General features: G+C 33.8%; 1 protein-coding gene across 5 annotated transcripts in view; it reads right to left on the bottom strand.

The window, feature by feature from the left end:
• LOC145290834 (uncharacterized protein C22orf15-like) overlaps positions 1 to 22,912 on the bottom strand; it is a 47,148-nt gene that overhangs the window by 22,702 nt on the left and 1,534 nt on the right. For 4 of the 5 annotated variants that reach the window (XM_080136519.1, XM_080136520.1, XM_080136518.1 and 1 more), the window contains exons 2-4: positions 18,215 to 18,277; positions 16,752 to 16,838; positions 2,390 to 2,512 (exon numbers count right to left, since the gene is read on the bottom strand). In XM_080136519.1, coding sequence (XP_079992645.1) covers positions 2,390 to 2,512; positions 16,752 to 16,838; positions 18,215 to 18,251 — 247 coding nt within the window. In that variant the 5' untranslated portion in view covers positions 18,252 to 18,277. The remainder of the gene's footprint in view (positions 1 to 2,389; positions 2,513 to 16,751; positions 16,839 to 18,214; positions 18,278 to 22,912) is intronic. The other variant, XM_080136522.1, reaches the window with a different exon arrangement.

Raw genomic sequence — 22,912 nt, 5'->3', positions numbered from 1 at the left:
GAAAGACATCTCTTTCTTCTCCCTCTTGTAGGCCAACCGACGTTGCCTGGTCATAAAATATGCTTAAATATTATATTTTAATCCATGCAAATTTCTTCTTCTTTTTTTTTTTTTTTTTTTTTTTTACAAGGTGGTCACCACTTATCAAGGCCTGGAAGCCACTCGGGGATAAGGGTTATTGCGTGTACAGTACGTTAATGTTGAGATTTGATAAAGTGTCTACTTAAGGGAGCGGTTCATCAGGAATTTGTTTATGTTGGACTTGAAGACATCCAAGTCGTAGTCAGTTGGCAAACAGGTGGAGGAACAGAGTTCCACAGGCGTACACTTTTAAGAAAGAAGCTTTGTTCATGGAATCTACGTTTTGGTTTTGGCACAGATAAGGAGTGGGGAAAATTTTTGACAGTGGTTTCAGCTAGATGGGTGTTTTTCGTGAAAGATCGGCGAGGAGGGGGGCAGGGATTGGAGCTCAGACGAGCACCTGCCATGGAAGTAACGATAAAACAAAGACAGGCTCGCAAAAGAAAAGAGCATCCCCCACTAATCCACGAACTCTATTTTGTACTCTGTCAAGGCAGGATAGAGTGTTTTTAGCAGCTCCTGCCCAGATGTGGCAACAGTACTGCATCCTTGGACGCACTTGGCTTTTATATAAGTAGAGAATTGCATCAGCAGTGAGATATCTTCTGGAGCGGTAGAAGGATCCTACCATTTTCCCAGCGACCTTGGCAATAGACTTGATGTACGTGTTCCATTTCAGGCCAGAAGTAAAGGTCAAACCTAGAAGCTTATCATAGCATGGAGCTTCCCCTAGTCGAGAGCCATCCATTTTAATTGATGCCAGATGGAGATCAGAGCATTGATGATGTAAAGATAGGAGCTTGGTTTTAGATGCATTAAAAGTAACCAGCCACCTCTTCACCCACTGTACAACGTGTTCGAGATCAGAGGAGAGGGAATCAGAGAGAACTTTGCCATTTACAGCCTTTGATGTGTTGCCATAGATGGTTGTGTCATCAGCATAGCTGTCAACGAATAATTTAAGAATGTTTTGGGGAGATCATTGATGTAGATCAGGAAGAGAGTTGGGCCCAGGATGGACCCTGTGGGACTCCAGCATTAATACTGAAAGCCTCTGATTTCTGCCCATCAACCACTACTCTAATGAGCCTATCAGAAAGAAATGATTTAATGATCAAGAAAATATTTCCAGTTATACCATAGCTGGAAATCTTGTGAAGTAGGCCCTTATGCCATACTTTATTGAAGGCTTTTGATATGTCAAGAGCAATTGCCCTAGAGAGGAAGCCTTTGTCAAGAAATTCACTAATCCTATGAGATATAACCGTTAGCACATCTGCTGTAGATCTAGCAGAACAGAAACCATATTGCATGTTACTAAGAAGGTTATTTCTGCTGAGGTGGTTGACTACTTCAACTACTTTCGTATGTATTATTATAGAGCCAATTCTCTATCAATTATTATATCGTACCTAATATATAGTAGTAATTTCAAAGTAAAAAAAATGACTCGTGTGCTATCAGCTATAATCGAAATCGGAACATATAGCTCTCCAGCCTTATGACTTAAATCCATATATATACAAAATTGCAAACAAAACAATGTTGTTTAACTTATAACAAGGTCTATGTTTTTTCTCAATTTTGACCTCTTAACAGCTATTTTACTGGCTAAAAACCAAATCGAAAGTGTGCTATAGGTCCAAATATCCTATATATCAAATTTCAACTCTGTAGACCAAATATTCAGAGAAGAGTTTGAGAGAGACTTTTCGCATACATATCGACAAGGTCACTTATATATATATACATAAATATTTCTGTGTGCCAGAATGCTTTCATCTTAAATTCTATGCAATTATGCAGAATGTAGATACTATGTATAATAGAATTCAGTGTAATAGTAAAATGAAACGAATCATTTAATAAGAAACCATAAAAAATGAATAAGTAATTAATTTACGTTTGTTTTTCAAAGAAATATGCAAATTAGTTAACCTTCATGTAGTCGCTCCATGACTGAGTATATTAAAAAGTTTGTTTCAATAATTTTTGAATAGAAAAAGTAGGCTTTTAATGTTAATGTCAGAGCAAGAAAATACCCCAACTTTATAGGTATAATAGACTAATATTTAGAGATACATCTCTAAAAACATACTAAAAAACAAAGTAATTTTGAAAAAAAAATACATGTTCATGTTTTGTTTATGTTTGGGAAGGAATGACACCAAATGCTGTGTCGTGCTAAATATGTTCCTTTCAGAGGCCAGCAGGACAGGGAGTGTGAATTTATACTTGATCAAATAAATGCTTTTCTCTGCATAGAACATCTGAAAGAGAGAAGATGGTATCAAAACCTACAACTTACTTTCTACTGAGATAAGTGTGTAGATCTCTCCCATGTTGATGTTTTCATTTTCATTTACATATGAACGAGGTGAGGCTGATAAGTTGGTCAACTCACCAGTTGAATCGATGAGGTCAAGGACTACTGTAAAGAAAACAGAACATTATTATTATTATTATTCACTCACTCACTCACTCAGTAGGAGTTCTCGCACAGGTCATCATTAAAGATTACTCACTGGCAACGATCAGTTGTATTCCCTTGAATCTGAGTGACAACAAGTCTCCCCAGATTTCCAGTACTCTCCACCTCTTTCAATAACCTTTGTAATTTAATCTGCGCTATCACAACAGCCATTTAACATTGATTTCTCGCTGATAGCAACCATTTGTTTTCACTGGAATTTGGGTGGAAATAAGCCTCCCCAATGTCTCAGTCCTCTTTGCACTCATCCAGTATTGATCTGGTTCGTGCTTTCTCTCCTTATTCTTTCCATCCTCCTTGAACATCCCTGACTATTTAATGTGGTATCAGTTGATGCCAACACTTTTTTGGGGGTGGAGGAGGTAATTTACAATTATACTATTTCAGTTTTCTTGATTTCATGTGGTGTTTCTTTGTGTTTTACTTCTGTGGCAGTTAGCGCGAGTAGCTCATGTATATCAGCCATTTTCATTATTATCTGTTGTATCTTCTCAGCCATTCCTCTGATTCCAATTTCTTTCATCCTTTTTTCAAACTTTTTGGTATTGTTCCTAGTGCTCCTACTATTAGTAGTGTCATCTTGACTTTCTTCATCTTTCATATCCCTTTCTGCTCTCTGGTCAGTTTTGTGTATTTGCTCTGCTTTTCTGTCTCCTTGATATTCATCCTGTGGTCTGCTAGAATGATGAAATCTATGATCTGGCCGGAATTTTCCTTTTTGTTAACTATTCTGACATTCAGTCTTCTGGTTTGGATGGGTTTATCTGTTTGTATGTCCATGTCTCATAGGATTTTGTGACTTCTGTTTTTAAGTATTGTTGCCAGTTTGTGCATGTACCATTTGTCTGGGTGTTGAAGATGCAATTGTTTGTATAATTCACAGCCTTCTCCACTTCATTGTGTCTATTCTTGTATGCTTTTTGGGCTAATTTGCTGCATTCACTTATGTAGTTTATTGTTTTGTCTCTTTGTCCACATAGTCTGCATTTGCTCTTTTTTTGTGGTTTGTCAATTTTTGCTTTGATGTGGGTGGTTCTTATCACATTATCTCATGTGTGCAGCTGTTATTAGGGATTCAGTTTCTCTGTTTAGGTTTCTTTTTCGTAGCCATGTCCAAGTGTTTTCATTAATCTCATCTTCTGAATCATCCATGCTATTGTTGTTATTATTATTATTATTATTATTATTATTTATTCCATTAACTTCACAGTGTTATGATATTTTACACCCTTTTTTTCTCAAGAACGGGCTTTTACACCAAATCTAGTGAGGATAGTCAAAGAGTCAATTAGATGGAAAGCACCTGGCGTAAGATGTTTGCTGAGCCAAACAGAACTGACTTCTGGAATATAGTGATGTTGTATCTGATTCCCAAGGAGTTCATCTGTTTCATAAAATCATCAGGTATTGAGTCAAGCGCACCTATGATAATTGGCATGATGAAAGTTCCCTTATTCCACAATCTAGCATTATTATTATTATTATTATTATTGACTCACATGGAGCTTTCACACAAGTCAACAAACGATCTGATTGGAAACCTGTGGTGTTCTCTGGAGGCTGAGTGAAAACAAGTCTCCCCAGACGTCCAGTTCTCTCCACCTCCTTCGATAGCATTTGCAAATGAATTTGCATCATCACAACAACCTCTTACCATTGATTTCTCGCCGGCAGTGGCCATTGGTTTATACTGGAATTTGAGTGGCACTAAGCCTCCCCAAAGTCCCAGTTCTCTTTGCGCTTGTCCAACCGAGGTCTGGCTGGTGCTCTGTCCCTGATCTTTCAGTCCTTCTTGACCCTTCTCAGCTCTTTGGTGTCACTTTTTTATTGGGAGGAGTGGTGGGGAAACTATGGGGGGATGCATGATGGGGGTGTAGAACTTGTAGATATGCAGCTTCGGTGTTCTTCATTCTCTGTGACGCTTATTCATTATATTGTCTTCTTGTATTATTCTCTGCATTCAAGGGGTTTCCTTAATATTTCAGTCGTTTTCATTATCATTAGTCGTTGTACTTTTGCAGTTATTCCTCTGATTCCAATTTCTGACATTCTTTTTTCAAAGTTTTTCGGAATTGTTCCTAGTACTCCTACTATTATCGGTACTATTTTGATTTTCTTCATTATTATTATCACCACCATTATTATTATTATTTATATACAGTATAAATTTACAATAAATTAAATTCAAAAGATGTGCTTTTGTATGCCTGCAAGACATGGTCGATGGCAAAAACATTAAACAACACCTGGTACAGAGCATGGGGTAGAAAAAAATCACTGGTCTCACTGTAAAGGTTTCCAGCAACATTTGAACTGATATCGCTGTGTGAACGGCTGTTAGTCATCCAAAATGCTGCAATGTGTGCCCCACATTAATGTCAATGGCCCAAAGCCACATGGTAGGCCACTTAAGATATGGAGAAGATTAACTGATGATGATATGAACCTAATGGACAGCAGCAAAATGGCAACAGATAGAAGTTATTCATAAAACCTTTAATGATTAATAAAACCTTTAATGATTCAAACACAAACTGGAGACTGTACTAAAAATGAAAACCACAAAATCCTTTGGGATATGGAGGTACAAACAGATAAACTTATCCAAGCTAGAAGACCGGATATCATAATAATTAACAAGAAACAAAGAATCTGTCAAATTGTAGATTTTGCCATCCTTGCAAACCACAGAGTGAAGATCAAAGAGGCAGAAAAACAAAGCAAAAAGCAAATATGCAGAATTTGCCAGAGTACTGAAAAAATATGGAACCTGAATAAAGTCAATATAATAGAAATAATTAAAGGAGCATTAGTAACAGGACCAAAAAACTTGGAAAACAGATTAGGGAAAATCAAAATCAAGGGGAAGACTCAGACCATGTAACAGACAGCAATGCTGAAAACAGCTGAAATCTTAAGGAAAACCCTCAATTGTGGAATTTAATCAACACGAATGACAAATGCTAACCAATCTTATACAAAATGCAAAAGAAGTAGAACAAAAATGAAACCAAGAAAACTGAAACTGCAAAATTGAAAGCCTACCATATTGTTTGTTTGAATGCATTGAAGTTTGAAAATTGTACATGAAATAAATAAATATTGACGGCAAACGTCTGTCTGACGAAGCAGTGGCGTTCTGCATTTAGTCTGGTGAACTGCAGCGTCGACTGTGGCTATACAGTTGAAGCTCGAGTTGTCTCTCCAGATGCAGGCCTAGAGTTGATAAGGAGATCTAAGTTTTCCCAATTACCAGGGTCTCCTTCTCAGCGTAACAGACAAGGTCCGACAGTATTATAATGGTGAATGCTCTGAAGAACTGCAAGCACTTGTGCCCCCACGACGTGAACACCCTCGACAGACCCGACAAGCTACAAAATCCCACCCCCACACTGTAGAGATCCCTAGATGTAAAAGATCTTTCTACTCCAGTAGTTTCTTCCCCAGAACTGCTAGACTTTGGAATTCCATTCCAGGTCACTGCTTCCCCAACTGTACTGACATGCATAAGTTCAAGTGCAACGTGAACCAACATCTCGCTGCCCTAATCCCTACATAGTACCCCAGTAGATGTTTCCCCTGATAGTAGCCCCCTACATTAAAGTGGCAATGTGCCTTGTTTGGGGTGAAAATGTAATAAAAAAAAAAAAAAAAAAAAAAAAAAACCAATACGGTCGGAGCCAACATAGCTGTAGGAGTTGCCGGAAAAATATTGCAGTGATTCATCATTCGTCTATCAGAACTCCAAACCGGGTTTTGGTCAGGATTTACTCCCTTAGTAGTGTGTTTGGTTTCCTTTCCTGCCAACCTATGTCAAACAGTTTCCTCAGTCTGGTGGTGTGGAAGTGATTTAATTTTCTAGCATGCCGTTGGTAGACAGTCCAAGACTCACATCCATAGACTAAGGTAGTGAGTATGATAGCTTTTTAGACTTTGATCTATGTCATGGAGGTGATGCCTCTTCTGTCCCATACATTTTTGTGAAGTCTGCCAAAGGCAGCACTTGCTTTAGCAAGTCCGGTGTTGATTTCATCGTCAATGACTACATTGCGGGAGAGTGTACTGCCAAGGTAGGTGAACTTGTCAACTGCATCGAGTCTTTGCCTCTGATGGAAATGTTGGGTTCTGCATATGGTTTTACCAGAGCAGTCTGATGCATTATCACAACCTTCTTGGTACTGATTGTGAGACCAAAGTTCTCATAAGCCTCCAAAAATATGTTTGCACTGTGTTACACGCTTGCTTCAGAGGTAGTGTTAAGGACACAATCGTCAGCAAACAGAAAGTCATTTACAGTGTCTATTGCAACTCTGGATTTTACTTGTAGTCGCCTGAGGTTGAAAACCGACCCGTCAAATCTGTACCTGATTCCAATGGCCACATCAGCGTCTTCAAAGGCATCCATCAGCATCACAGAGAACATGAGGCTGAACAGAGTGGGAGCCAAGACACACCCCTGTTTTACTCCATTTGTGACTTCAAAAGGATTAGAGGTCTCCCCACAATCTTGCACTCTGGCTAACATTCTATCATGAAACTGACGTGTGATGGCAATGAATTTTCTAGGACATCCATACTTTGCCATTATTCCCCAGAGGCTTTCTCTGCTTACATTGTCAAAGACTTTGGTCAGATCAACATAGGTGGAGTATATGTCTACATTTTATTCTTGGCAATTTTCTTGGAGATGCCTGGCAGCTCTAACAATTTCGTAAGGATCGTGGTACTACTAATATGTTTATCAGTAGTACCATGATCCTCACGGAATTCACATTGGCACTTCGGAAAGAAGTTTTTTTTTTCCAGATGAACTGTGAGCCTGTTCGGCATTACTCTGGCTAGTACCTTGCCTGCAATGCATAGCAGGGATATTTCCTGGTGATTATCGCAGGCCTGGTGGTTATGCTAGTATAGAGGTATAATGGAAGCATCATTGAAGTTTTGGAGATGTACCTTCTCCTGCCAAATGATGTGGGAAAGCTGATGAAGTTTTTCAGTCAAGGTCTTGCTGCCTTCTTTATATATCTCAGTTGGGATAGAGTCTGAACCAGGCATTTTTCCAGTGGACAACAGGCGGATTGTGTTCTCAGTCTCTTCGAGGGTTGGGAGTTCATCCATTTCCTCATTTACAGTAATTTAGGGAGGTGGTCAATAGCCTCATCATAGATTGTAGAAGGACGGTTTAATACACTTTTAAAATGCTCCGCCCATCTTCTCAGGATCACGTCTTTGTCAGTGAGGAGAGTGGATCAGTCTACACTGAGGAGAGGTGATGATTTGGATGGAGTTGGACCATAAATTTCCTTGAGACCATCTTAGAAGTTCTTCATATAGTCAGGAGGGAGTAGACATGAAATAAAGGAGGTCTGTACTCGAAGCAGAGAGGATGGCCAGCACATATATATATATATATATATATATATATATATATATATATATATATATATATATATATATATATATATATATATATATTACAGTTTTATCTTTAAATTTCTTTCAGAAAAATATAATTTTTAAAACAAAAATTTATTGTTTGAACAAAGAATACAACATTTAAAGTAATTCCCTTAATCCATGGATTTTCAATGTAGGCACATCTCTTCAGGGAAAAGTTATTAACAAAATATTAAATCTGGTTTGAAATAATTTTGCTATTCAGCACATGTATAGAAAATATATTAAAGATGAAATCTTTTTAAGGGACATAGAAAAATAAAAAAAGGGTTGAAATAAAAAAAAAGATATGAGATTTTGGTCTTCGATTATATTTTTCTGAAAGAAATTTAAAGATAAAACTGTAATTTTTAATTTGCGCTATCTAGTATATTGAGCAATCTTATTTGGCAGAGATTGTCTTATATAAAAATATTACCTCCCAAAAATATTTAAAAGACTTGAAACCATAAGATTGATTCATCTGTGATTTAATTCATTATTCTGATATATATATATATATATATATATATATATATATATATATATATATATATATATATATATATAATTACTATAAACTTAACTATCCTACATATAAAAGACTTTTGTATAAAGAACTTAATAAATCTTATAAAATAGTCCCTCATAAAACTTTAGATTACATTAATTCTGAGGCTAAACATTTACTGACTTCTATGAATATTCATAACTTCACTGAAATAATTTCTCCGGGTACCCCTAGATTCACCCTCCAAAGATCATAGACCTAATTTCTATGACACCCCCTCCATCAGATTGATCTGCCCATCTAACTCTGACTTAGGTGCTGTAAGCAAAAACATCTTAGAGAGAATCATCCCTTCTATTAAAGAAAAAGTAAGTTTCCCTCTTTGGCTAAATTCAAATTCCGTAATTAATTGGTTTGTCTCCCTTAAAAATAAACACCTCCTTAACTTCATAACCTTTGACATCCAAAATTATTATCAATCAATTTCTCCGATCCTTTTAAAGAAGGCTCTAATCTTTGCTAAAAGAAATTCTGACTTAACTAATTTAGAAATTAAATTAATTCTCCTAGCGAGAAAGTCCCTTATACAATTTAACAATAAGTTTTGGACTAGAAAGGACACCCTTAATAATTTTGACATCTTGATGGGTTCTTCTGACTCTGCAGAAGTTACCGATTTAGTGGGATTCTTCTTACTGAGAGAACTTAAATATCACTTTAAACATATCTAAGGGGGCCTTTATAGAGACGATGCCCTTTTTACTACAACAGCTAGGCCAAGAAAGTACAACAAAACAATTAAAAAATTACATAACTTTTTAATAACTTTGACCTTTCTATAATTATCGAATCAAACAAAAAAACTTCAAATTTTCTAGATGTTACACTTAATCTTAACACCGAAACTTATAGCCCCTATCATAAACCCAACCTTACGCTTTTATACGTCCATAAATCTTTTAACCACCCCAACTCAATTATAAAATCTATAGTACCATCCGTCTCTAGAAGAATTTCTGCCCTTTCTGCTGATAAAAAACTTTTAATAAAAATGCTACTTTCTTCAATAATGCCTTAAGGAACTCAGGACACAATGAAAAGATTGAATACAACCATTATGCTCCTCCTGCTGGCTTCCTTAAATCTGTAATCACACACCATATGACTCGCAAGAAACCAGTTCAAATAACAAGATCTGCCACTATCAATAATAATGAACCAGTCTACATATATAATCCAAACCAAAATACTAATCATAATACCTCTAACCAACCCAGTCGCATCAGGAGAAAGAAAAATATTTGGTTTAATCCTCCATTTAGCATAAATGTCAAAACTAATATACCTAAGGAATTCTTCAACATTGTACAAAACAAATACCCATACAGATATAGTTCTATTTTCAATAAAAACTCAATAAGAATTTCTTATTCAACAATGCCTAATTTAGCACAAAGAATCTTAATATCTAATAAAAAAAATTAAATCAGCCCAAAAAATCTCTTTCCCAATTAAACCCAAAACTAACTGTAATTGTAATAACAAACATCTCTGCCCATTCAATAATGATTGCATCCATAAAGATGTTATATATTCATGCACAATTACTGAGCTCCCACGCAATCCTCCCATAACAGACACTAATATTTTATCTTCAAGTTATCCTTCTTCCCACCCTCCATCTGATGTAGTTACTAATCCAATATACCACTCGAGCAGCCCCTACATCTACAATCATACAACTAGCAATAATAATAATAATAATAATAATGAGAATAATATTTCTCCTAACAGCCATCCTAATACTAACAACACTCATTATCCCCTTTAAAACAGTCCTTGTACAATCATTGTCCCACCCTTTGTTGAACACAATGAACAAAATTCAAACTATTTCCCTAATACAAATCAGCAAATTAATATTAATTTCAGACCTCGAGCTTTTAATAAAGTACATACATATATTGGCGCTACTTCAACATTAATTAAGAAAAGAATATCAAACCACATTTCTTCTTTTAACACCCATAATTCTAATAATAACCAAGGAACTTCTCTAACCACTTTAATTAAAAAACCTAATTCTAATAATACCCCCTTCTCAATCAAATGGACTATCATAAAAAAGTTATGTCTTATACTCCTGGCTCTAAGTCATGTCGTTTCTGCACAACCGAAGCTATAACTATAATTACTTCCCCTCAAAGTAACAATATAATAAATTCTAAAAACGAACTGATCTCTTTCTGTAAACATAAGTCCAAATTTAATCATGGTAATTTTGAAATTACATAGCTATTACTTTAACCTTTCAGATATATATATATATATATAATTTTTCTTTAACATTATCGTTTTTTCTACATATTTTCTTAATACTTTATAACTAATTAATCCTTTATTTTAATTCTTTATTTCTTCTTTGTTTGTCCATTTTTTAAATCTGCAATTTCCGTTTTAGTGTTTAAATATTCTTATTTATCAAATATAGCAATCTACCTACACATTCATACCCTGTATGTATATTTACTTATATTTTACTATATGCATTTACTTACATATTACTTGCTTTATTCGGAATTTGCAGATACCGGCCATCCTCTCCCCTTAAATGTTTTTTTAGTGTCTTTTAATAACTCCTGCTGATATTTTCTTAAGTAATAACTTGTACACTTCAGTTGACCTCTTTTTTTGCTCTATATTTTTAACATCATCTTGTCTGGGTCATTTTGACATTTGCTTTTCTATTTTCTATTTTATCCAATCACCATTCAATCTTTGTTTTTCTTCTTCTTCTCCACTCATTTTTTCTCTCTTCTTCTTCACTCATTTTTCTTAATTAAACCATGTCTCGGCAGCCGAGTTTAACGCATATCTTATTTTTCTTTTAATAATATTATTGAAATTCTTTCCTCTTTTCCTTGTACTTATTTGTGAATTATTCCACAGATTTGGCCCTTTGGATTATTTCGGACCATCTTCCAATTACATGATTTCCTTGGATTTTACTTGTGCGAATGGAAATTTAACTAACTTTCTTGGATTTAAATTTTTGGATTTTACCGTCATTGGATACTTTACTTTTCACCAGACTATCCATTCACATGAAATCACCTTTTTCTTCACCATATTCCCTCTGCTTCACTTTTTGTTATCAAGTAAGATATTTGACTTACTTGTTGTTTCATCAAATACTTTTACATGCAAAATCCGATCCCGCATTTTACTAATTCCTACCCTCTGATGAGAAGGAAAGTATTTCTTCAAAACTCTGCAGATTAAGGACTATCCACTTATTTAGTGTTTCCTTTTCAAATTAAATATGTTTTTAACTCATTTCAAAGTGTTCTTTAACATGTTTTATTAACTATTTGCTCATATATATATATATATATATATATATATATATATATATATATATATATATATCTGCTGCAAATATATAATATCTGTTGCAAATCACACAAGGATTCCTTCACTAATTCTGGAGTTAGAGTGATGATTGCAACATCTTGTCAAATGATTGCCACTCTCTCAGTCATTGAAAGCCCAAGTGTCAGAAGATTATATATATATATTTTTTTTGTGGGGTACAAAATTATATCATGGCTATGTACAGACCAATTTTATACTTGTTCGGAAACATTTTAGGTTGTGAAATTAAAAAAATGAATATGCCAGCTGACTGGTTTCGAAGCTCGCTCATCAGAACTAAAATCGAGCTTAATAATCACGTTTAAAAAAGAAAAAAGGGGATAACAATGAATTGGAGATGAGAAAGGGGGAAAAAAAACAAAAAAAAAACGGGGAAACTAACTTTTAAATAGAAACCAGATTAAGACCTAAGGAATTCCCTTTTTGTTTGCAAAGAGGTCTCAGAGTCTTAATGTATATGGTTTCTAGAATTTTCAGATGGTAGAGATAGAGCAACATACTAAGAATGGAAAAAAAGTTAGGTGCTCTTATAAATAATCATATTTGTGCTTCTAATTTTAGTGCCGATCTGTTCTACCTGTGACTGGTACAAGGTCCGTGTTTCAGAGGTATAGAGTAGGGATAGCAATACACATGTTTGATATGCTGACATTTTAGTTGTTAGAGTTAGATCACCAGCAAACCAGACTATCTTGTAACCTACCAAATGTGTCTGATGCCTTGCTGATTCTCTGTCTTATTTCCACATCAAGAGTGCCATCATTTGATAAGGTACTACCAAAGTAGACAAAATTTTTTACGCCTTCAAGGCGCTTTTCATAGACGAACATATCAGGTTCCACATACAGATCACCAGGAGAGGGAGTGTATATGATCTTAGTTTTCTTAATGTTAACTGTCAGTCCAAAGCAGCTACAAGCATATCTACTAGGGAGTGTGTCACCAGGTCAACATCATCAGCATACAACAGCTCCCTAACAAGTCCATCACTAACAAGTGTTTTGGCTTGGAATCTTCTGAGGTTGAAAACCTCTCCAGTCGTTCAGAATCTAATATAAACACCCATATCACAATCGTGGAAACCATACCAGAGCACAGCAGTCAAATAGAGTGGAAACAATGTTGGTACAGCTATATCACCCTGCTTCACTCCATTATCAATGGGGAATTCTTTCGATAGCCGACCATTGAAGTTGGTGCGACATTTCATGAAGTTGCTTGAACTTTTCCGTAAAAGCAGGTGTACAGCCAAATTTTTCAGCACTTTCCAGAAATCCTCACGGTTGACTTGGTTAAGTTCACAAACACCTGACAAACAGGCATACGCTGCTCAATACACTTTTTCAAAAGCTGTCTAGCAGAAAACACTATATCCATGGTCCCGCGCCCACCTCTAAAACCAGACTGGGTTAGAGTATGATCATGCAAACAGTTATGCCTGTATGCATAAAAATATATTATATTAGATTATGTTTTTGTATAAGCATTTCCAATATTGAAAGTATTGACATTTGAAAAAAATATATAACCATTTAGAAATCAATCAAAACATATATTGTTTTTTAATTAGTCTCTGGACAGTTATATTATTTTTTAAATAAAAACAACAACAAACAAAATCAATTTAATGAAATTATATAAAGAAATGAAGTTATAATCTTAAACATGATGCTGATCAATAGTTTCACTTGTAGTAAATTTTGCGTTTCATCTCCTCCTTCCAATAATTCTTCTCTTTGCTTAATCCACTTCTGTTTATATATAAAAGGCAAAATGTGTGTGACTATTTTGTGTATGTCTTCAAAAGGCTTTTCTCGCACACGCTCCCGGGTTCGTTACTATCGCTTAAAACTGTGTATATAGGTCCTATATAATAATATCTAGGAATTAGGAAACCGCGTAGCGTATAGATTTATTTACGTCGATTTTTACAAAATTATTGCTATTTTGGCTTCTCGCATGTTGATTGGGCTTTTTAGTATAAATAAAGTGAAACTAAACTTAAACGACGTCTTCTTGGCATTGCGCCGGGAAAAACGTCCAGAAGCAATCAGCTTTGATCAGACAGTTCTGGACAGTTGGGAGCTGCTTCCCCCCTCCCCAACATCTGTTGGGGGAAGAAACAGTTAAATTTGGGTAAACAAACCCAAATGCTGCGTGACTTCTATTTGACCTTCTTAATTAGGTCAAATGGAAGCAGCAGAGTTAACTTTTATTGCGCACGCCTGTTTTTATAGTTAAATAACCTGCTTAATGTTGTCTGTCGCCGTGGCTCAATGGGTAATGTAGTACGGTTTTTTTTTCACACATTAATTTCCAACTCAAGGGTATGGGTTCGATTCTCATACTTACCTACCAAAACATTTATTTTATTATTTAACCCCCCCCCCCCGAGTTTTTATTTACCTCAAGACACCCGGGCATTGCCGGGTACCCCCCGCTAGTGTCTTTATAAAAGAAAACAACTGTTATCACATTCTCTTTTCTTATAAGCTAATTGAAATTTCAAAGAATCAAAATAATATTGCTGCAGAAAAATAAAGCAAGAAAAATTTTTTTTAGATTTTTCCTAAATTAGAACCTAAACAATTCTATGAGAAACTAGCATTGGGACCCGGTGTTGCCTGGGTAGAGAGAGGTGGTATCTTAAGGCTATTGAGCAACCAAACACTTAAAAAAAAAAATAAATAAATACCCATAGGTACTTGTGCAAGCGCAAAAAAAAAAAATAAATAAATTAGCCACAGTAGTCAGGCTCAAACCTGTAACGTGAAAGAGGAAAAGAAGGTGAAAAAAGCAAATACGTTAGCTGTCTCACCCACTTTATGACATCATGGGCCTTTGAAATAACATTTTTTAAATGTGAATGACTTGCAAAAATGTTGATGCAAAAACTGACCCCTCCTTGCAAAAAATGGTCCAGTTGACAATTAAAGAATTTATGTTTTTGGCCAATTTTTGGATATTTGTCATCCAAGAGATCAATCTTTCTAACGATACCAATTTTGTTAGAGTTTGTTGCGCATGTTAAAAGTTTTTGGCAAACATACTAACACACATTTTGCCTTATATATATATATATATATATATATATATATATATATATATATAGACTAGCGGGGGGTACCCGGCGTTGCCCGGGTGCTTGTAGGTGTGTGTGCTTTTGGGTAAATCAAAACTCAGGGGAGAGGGGTTAAAATTTAAAAAAAAAATGTTTTGGTAGGTGAGTATGAGGATCGAACCCGAATCCTTGAGGCAAAGTTGGAAATTAAAGCGTGAAAAAAAAAAAAGTGCAACGTTAACCAATGGGCCACCGTGGCATACAACGGAAACACATTGAATTTATTTAAGTATTAAAAACAGAATTGACATGTGGCAGCAGTAAAAGTTAACTCTGCTGCTTCTATTTGACCTAATCAATGAGGTCAAATAGAAGTAGCTGACTTAACTTTTGCTGCGGGGCATTAATGGTTTGTTTAACCAACTTTGACTGTTTTTTTTCCCCAAGATGTTGGGGGGGGGACCCAGATCCCCACTGTCCAGATTGAATAGCAATTGTCTGATATACAACATTGATCAAAGCTGATTGCTTCTGGACGTTTCCGAGAATGTTGTTAACTTTGAATTAGTTTCGCTTTTTATACGGAAAAGCCCAATCAACATGCGAAAAGCCAAAATAGCAATAATTTTGTAAAAGTCGATGTAAATAAATCTATATGCTATGCACTTTCCCAAATCCTAGATATTATTATCTAGGGCCTATATAAACAGTTGTAAGCGATAGTAATGAACCCGGGAGCATTGGCAAAAGAAGCCTTTGCGAGACATACACGAAATGGTCACACACATTTTGCCTTTTATATATATAGACTAGTGAGGCATACCCGGCGTTGCCTGGGTGTTTGGAGGTGTGTGTGGTGTTAAATAAAAAAGAAACCGGGGGGGGGGGTAGGATCGAACCCAAAGCCCTGAGGCGAAGTTTGAAAATAAAATCGGCCAGCCAGAATGAGTTAGTGAAAGATGTTTGAATTTATTTAAAGACCAAATTGACAGGTGCGCAGCCGGAAGTCATTGAGCATTACGATGATGACGACGACGATGTAGGTTTGTTTGTTATAAGCAAAGTAAAAAAAGAAAACAACGTTAACACTTAAGCGGGAAAAAAAGACAAAAAAAACTAACGTTAGGCAAACGAACAATGAAAACAGAAAAACGAACACATGAAAAATGGCTTAAATAAGCCTGTTTCGATATTAAAATTTAAAAAATCGGCGGGTACCCGGGTGTTTTGGGGTGTCGCTAAGAATAAGCGAAGTAAAAAAAAAAAAAAGCAGAAAAACGAACGTTACGTGAAAAATGGCTTAAATAACACTGATTCAATATTAAATTTAAAAAATCGAAAAAAAAAACAAAAAAAGCATCTCACACCATGATTCAAACCCAAAACGTTTAGATAATGAACCAAGGCCTTAACCAACTGAGCTAAGTCGACGTTCACGTAAATAAGTAAATCAGGTCATAACATCATCTGACGCATGCGTAGAATCGGTCATTGTCATGAGAGGACCGTTTTTGTTGACCCCCCCCCCGTCGAAAATTGTCGATTTCAGGGTTGAAGAAGTTAACGTTTTTGGCCAATTTTTCGATATTTTTCGAGCAAAGGATGGAGATTTGATGTGATACCGAGTTTGTGAATTTTCGTCGCGTCTGTCGAAAGTTTTTAGCAGACATCCAAACATACACACAAACATACATTTTCACTTTTATATATATAGATAAAGGAATAGAGTAACTTACCATTCGGGTCATAATTGCACCTTGTCTTAATCCATTCAATGAATGTAATAGTTGGACACAATGTGTTTAGGATTAATTTCTGATCATCTGCATATAAAAATAATTCATTCATAAACATTGAATCAAGAATTTCTTTTATTTATTAAGAGATTTTTATCAAATTATGACATTTTTTTTTTGGTATTATTTAGATTATTTGGACTACTGTTTTCATTTTGAGTGTTATTCACGCAACGTTTTGTTTAATGTAACTTCCAACCTTCTTCAGGTGTAATTTGAAAATCTGCAAGGATCTGTTAGTGTAACAGATAATTACTCAGTAAAATTCTGTTTTAAGTAACATTCTTCTGGAGGTTGAAGATTCAATCTTCAATACAGGCAATACTAAAAATACAATTGCGAATTACTTAAGACTTTTAAATACTCGGTCATGACTGACAGAACAAGACCTTGCTACTTTTATGGATTAAATAAAGGGTTCTGTTCGAAATTTGAACAGTAAGATTTTGATAGTTCAACAAGATTTACCTGAAGAAGGTCGGAGGTTGCATCAGTCGAAACATTGTGCGAATAACTCAACATGGAACAATAGTTCAAATTCTCCTGATGATACAAATTATCAATCCTCATCTCAAAAATATCGATACATTTTTTTTTTTTATATATAAAGGTTTTTTTTAAATTCCATTTTCACCTCAAACAAGGCACAGTGCCTATTTGATGTAAGGGGCTACTATCAGGGACATAAGTTGCAGGGTTACTATGTAGGGAGTTCAGCAACAAGATGTCTGTTCACATTACACTTGAACTTCTGCATGTCAGTACAGTTGGGAAAACAGGAACCCGGAAGGGAATTCCAAAGTCTAGCAGTTCTGGGAAAGAAACTATTAGAGTAGAAGTTTCATCTAGGGATCTCTATTGTATAAGGGTGGGATTTTGCTGCTTGTCAGGTTTGTCGGGGGTTATTACGTCGAGGGAGGTATAAGGGCTTGTAGTGCGTCAAAGCATCAACCATTAAAATAATTGTAGAACAGGCAGAGTGATGCAACATTTCATCGATGGGACAGAGGCTGAAGTCTAGATGACAGTTCAGGACCTATCAGGTTGGCGACTTTTTAACCTTGTCCAGGAGTGAGAGATTAGTCACAGATGCACCAAATGTGACAACAATACTCCATATATTTCTTTAGCCCCTTTGAGAATCACAGTCAGCCAGCAGAGCAAACCCAGCAAACATCGAAGACAGACCTCTCTCCTCTCTCTCTTGTGTTCCTGTCCTTTGGACATTCTAGCATAGACAATTTTTGCTGAAGATAATTGCTAGCCGACCTGGACACTCCAAAGAACTGCTGACTGACCATGATTCCAAGAAAGTGTGAGTAAGAGAACTATATATGTGTATAGCCTTATTAACTTTATCTGTAAATAAAAAGAAAATATCCAAATGTTTACTTTAGTCTTACCTCCATATCTGACAATCACAAACATTGCTTCTGTCATAGTGATATAACTTGAGTAGTTACTAACTGCAAGGTAAACAAATAAATATTACAGCTTGGTTTAGAAGTTCAGTAGAAGAGGAAATAATCTCTATCTCTCTAACTATATATAGAATTCTATGGATCTTTTTCGTTTGTTTGTTATATTGTCCCTATGCACATTTAATGAAATCACTAAATGATGACATCAATTAAATTATTAATTATTTGTCCCCATGCACATTTAATGACATTATCAATTAAAACAGAGATAAAAGTCAACCCTGTACAGTGGATAATGTCATTATGCAAATGACAGTTTTTGTCTTAAATTCTCCCATATTAAAAAAGCAAAAATAAAAAAAAAATCTGTATGATGCACGTATCTGTGATGAAATGAAAATATCATGTTTCGGAAATCACATAAATTGATCAAGTAAGTTTTATTTTTAAATAAGAAAATCAAATTTTATGAATAACTGAAGAGCGTCTGTCTTGTCTGCCATTTTGAAACCAATCTAAAAAAAAATCAAAGACAGATAACTCAACAATAATTCAAACTAGCAAGATTTATGTTGTAACACCTACAAATTCTCATTAATCACATAAAAATGATTTTCTTTATAAAAATAAAACTACTTGATCAATTTACATAATTTTTGGAATATGACATTTTCGTTTCCTCACTGGTACGTACATCATGCAGATTTTTCTTAAATTTTGTTTTTTAAATTAAAAATTTTAAATTCTGGTCAAGAATGCAGATGATTCGCTATCCCTTTTGGAGGTGCTAGATTAATAAATTTTAGTAATTTTATAGTCTTTAACACCCTTGAAGTACACCTGGCATTACCAGAGAACCAATGAGGATGTCTGTACACTTTTGCTCCAAGATCTGAAACTCCTCATTAAGATTTTTCTTTTTTCTTTTTTCATTTCCATAATTTTCAAGTTATAAATAAAATAAATTTGTACTCATGCAGAGAGTGATCCGTGCTGAAATAATAACGTTATTATTTAAAAAGCCATTCTTAACATGGGGAGGGGAGGGTGTTTTGTACCTATTCTGTACTTTAACCTTACAATTGAATAAAAAACATATCATAAAACTTTAATTAAACGTGGAAATACGATTTAAAAAATAGTGCGGATCACTCTCTGCATTAGCATCAATAAATTAAAACCTATGTCCTTTTTATAGATGTCAAGATCAAACACAGATGATAATGTTGTATTCTCTTTGATCAAAATGAAAGATAGAAGCTTGGTTTTAGATGCATTAAAATTAACCAGCCACCTCTTTCCCCATTGTACAACATGCTCAAGATCGGAGGAGAGAGAATCAGAGAGTCATTTTTTTTCTGTGTGCGTTTTTAATACAAATCAATATTTATTTAATTATTCTTTAAAATATTTTTCAAATCTCGGTTCTTTATACTTGTTGCTTGTATTTCTGATTTTATTATGCATAAAAAATGCCTTGGTCTAGAAAGATTTTTCCTTCACTGACCGCCAACTTGAGACATAAATATCCTAATTTTTAAATTATTACGTTGGTTTTTATAATAATTATTATTATTATGATTATTTCTTTTTTTTTGTAAATATATCAACGCACTCAACATAAAAAGCAATCTTGGTCGCAAATAATTTAATTGATTTTTTTATGGAGAGTGTGTTCATTTACACAATTTTATAATAAAACTATTTAAACCAAGGTAAAAATATCTGTCCAAATTTTGCTGTAAATAGTTTTATTTAAAATTTTTTTAAATAAATGCATTCTCCATAAAATAATCAATCTTGGTCGCAAACAAATGATATAACTTGCTTTTATTATTATATTTTTAATAAAATATCAATTTGCAAAATCCACCAAAAAATTAAAGCATTTTGTAAATATATAAATGCACTCTGTGTCATAAAAATCCACTCGAAAATTTAAGTTATACTTGTATTGTCATTAAAGTTAATGTTTTAAAGAATGATTAAATAAATATTGATTTGTATAAAAAAAATGCACACAGAAAAAAAATGGATTCCACATAAAATAAAAATTCTTGGCTGCAAATATCCACGAAACATTCATGAACATCCAAACAAGTCAGTTATTTTATATTTGTTTCCACCCTTAAAGATTTTGGTTTTAATAGTTTTATTTAAAAGGTTCTAAATTTATATATTAATATACAGAGTGGTCGAAATTAAATTTTAATACATTTGGTAACAATTATTAGTTGCAATTAAAAAAACTTCAATTTCAAAGTTGTTAAATATAAGACTTAAATGCTAAAAGCTACAACTGATAACATATATGGAATTGGATTTGCTAAACAGGGAGGGTTTGGCATCAATGAAATCTTATATTAAAAAATAAAATAAAAACTCTATAAAACAGTTTTAGAACAAAAAATATGCAGATCGATAAAATGTAAATTTTCTTGCATTTGGTAACAGTTACTTTTTATATATTTTGTTTGTTTTCAATTTCTTGGTTGTTATCTATACTACTAAACACCATTTAAAAATCATAATTTAAAAATATACAAACTCTTTCATCTGCACAAAATGCAAATGAAGTTAAAAATAATTTCAAAAATTTATCTTTTCATCAAATATTTTAGAATGAAATGGAAGTTAAATTGAAGAGAAGGCTTTCCAATTTTGCTCAGGTTGAGGTTAAGGTTAGCGAGTTAGTATGGATGCATTGTAGTAGTTTTGCATGTTCAGTGACATAAATTAATGAAAATATGTACTGAGTTTATATATACAACCATAGATTTTATTTAAACAAGAAAGAACATTTATACACATTTTTTACAGACAATAGCTTTTGTTGAAGAATGCATAAGACGTGTGTGTGTGCATGCATGTGCGTTGTTGATTTTAGCCAATCGAGTGTGGACTGAAATTAATATTTTGTTTAAAGCTGTTACCAAAGTAATTCATGCTTGTAGAGTTTGTTTGTTCAGTGTTCATGTTTATGATTAGACAAACAGTATCTTATCTTGATAAGTTTGGACTCACATATAAGAAGAATAGTTTGATCGAGTCATGTCACCTGCGATTTTTGGAGTGACGCGTGTTGCGTGCCGTCTGCTATTGTGTCAAAGGGAAAATAGAAAGAAAGAAAGAAGTGAAAGGTCAAAAGGAAGTGACCTCAATGAGTGTTGTGGCAAATGTCAGATCAACATTGTTTTTTGTATGCTGTATGCGCATGCTTATTTTGTGTCTGTGTGTTAGCACCACACGCGAAACACTGTTATAGTAGTTGTAATCGCTCGCTATAGATGTCCAGAAGTGTTATAAAATCCTGGTTGGATGTAGTGTGTTAGTTGAAATTTGACAAACATTATAAAAATATTTTAAAAAGGAGTTTAGATACAACGTTTTTATTTGAAAAATATATTTATTTTATAAAAATAAACATCATAAAAATATCTTCTTTTTTTATCATAAAAATCTTTTTTTTCAATCAAACATTATAAAAAATGTATTTTACTTTTACAAGCAAAAAATAAACATCATAAAATATATTTTTTATCAATAAAATCTTTTTTTCAACATCAATCATCAATCATTAATCATTTTTTCATCATTAATCATTTTTACAACATTAATCAAACATTTTTTTTTAAAAAGTTGTTTTATTCTTTTTTGTAATAAAAAAAATTGTTAAAACATTAATAATAAAATAAATTATTTAAAAATTAAAAAATATATTCTTTACAGTGTTTGTAAAAGTTCAACACTCTACATCCAACCAGGACTCTATAACACTTCTGGACATCCATACTGACTTGAGAGCGCCTGATCAAAATTGGAAAGGCTTCTCTTCAGTTTAGTTGAAATGGGATTCGGTATTGTTCCCAAACAACTCATATTTTAGTTAGAAACACATAATAGCATTAAAAACATTAAATTGTAGCATGTTTCATCATATATGCAAAACATTTATCTTTACAGAGAAATCGAAATTAATTTGTGTTCATAATTTTTCTAGCTAAAGGACAGGGAACGATTTTGAAGGGGTACAGGTAAATACAAAAGCAAAGAAAAACATGGCACTTGTGTATTACTGCGGAGGGAGCACTTTTCTGGTTTTCAATTTGGAGATTTGGAGAGTGCATAACAAGGGCAGATAAATGCAATTTCAGGACCGAATCAAAATCTCAACAAATGTCAACATTTTCTTTTTTTTTCATAACAAAGCCAAAATTTGGAAATTGCGAATGTGTATTTTTTCTTTTATTATTATTATTATTATTATTATTATTATTATTATTATTATTATTATTATTATTAATGACTATGTAGATTCGTAATGTTTTAAACAAACACATTTCATGTGAAAACATTAAATACCATGTCATATAAAAATTAGTATAAATTCCAAAAATTAAGAAAAATGATCCAATGCTACAATACATGTATTTGGTGATGCAGAAGAGTATGCAACTCGATGTTTGCAGCAGTATCAGAAAAAACTTAATTGAAAGAAATCAATAAATATTTCATAAAGTAATATATTTTTTATAATGCTAAAAACAAATTCAGAACAGTGAAACAATAACGCTTTATTTATTATTTTATGCAAAAAAAAAAAAAAAAAAAATAGTATTGCACTTAATTATCAAGTAAAATACCATTTTTTTATGAGACACTATTTCTGCATAACTCATA

This window comes from Euprymna scolopes, chromosome 2 (assembly GCF_053919585.1).
Source record: "Euprymna scolopes isolate OS-2025 chromosome 2, ASM5391958v1, whole genome shotgun sequence".
NCBI classification, from domain to species: Eukaryota; Metazoa; Mollusca; class Cephalopoda; order Sepiida; family Sepiolidae; genus Euprymna; species Euprymna scolopes.
This window is presented reverse-complemented; position numbering and strand designations above follow the sequence as displayed.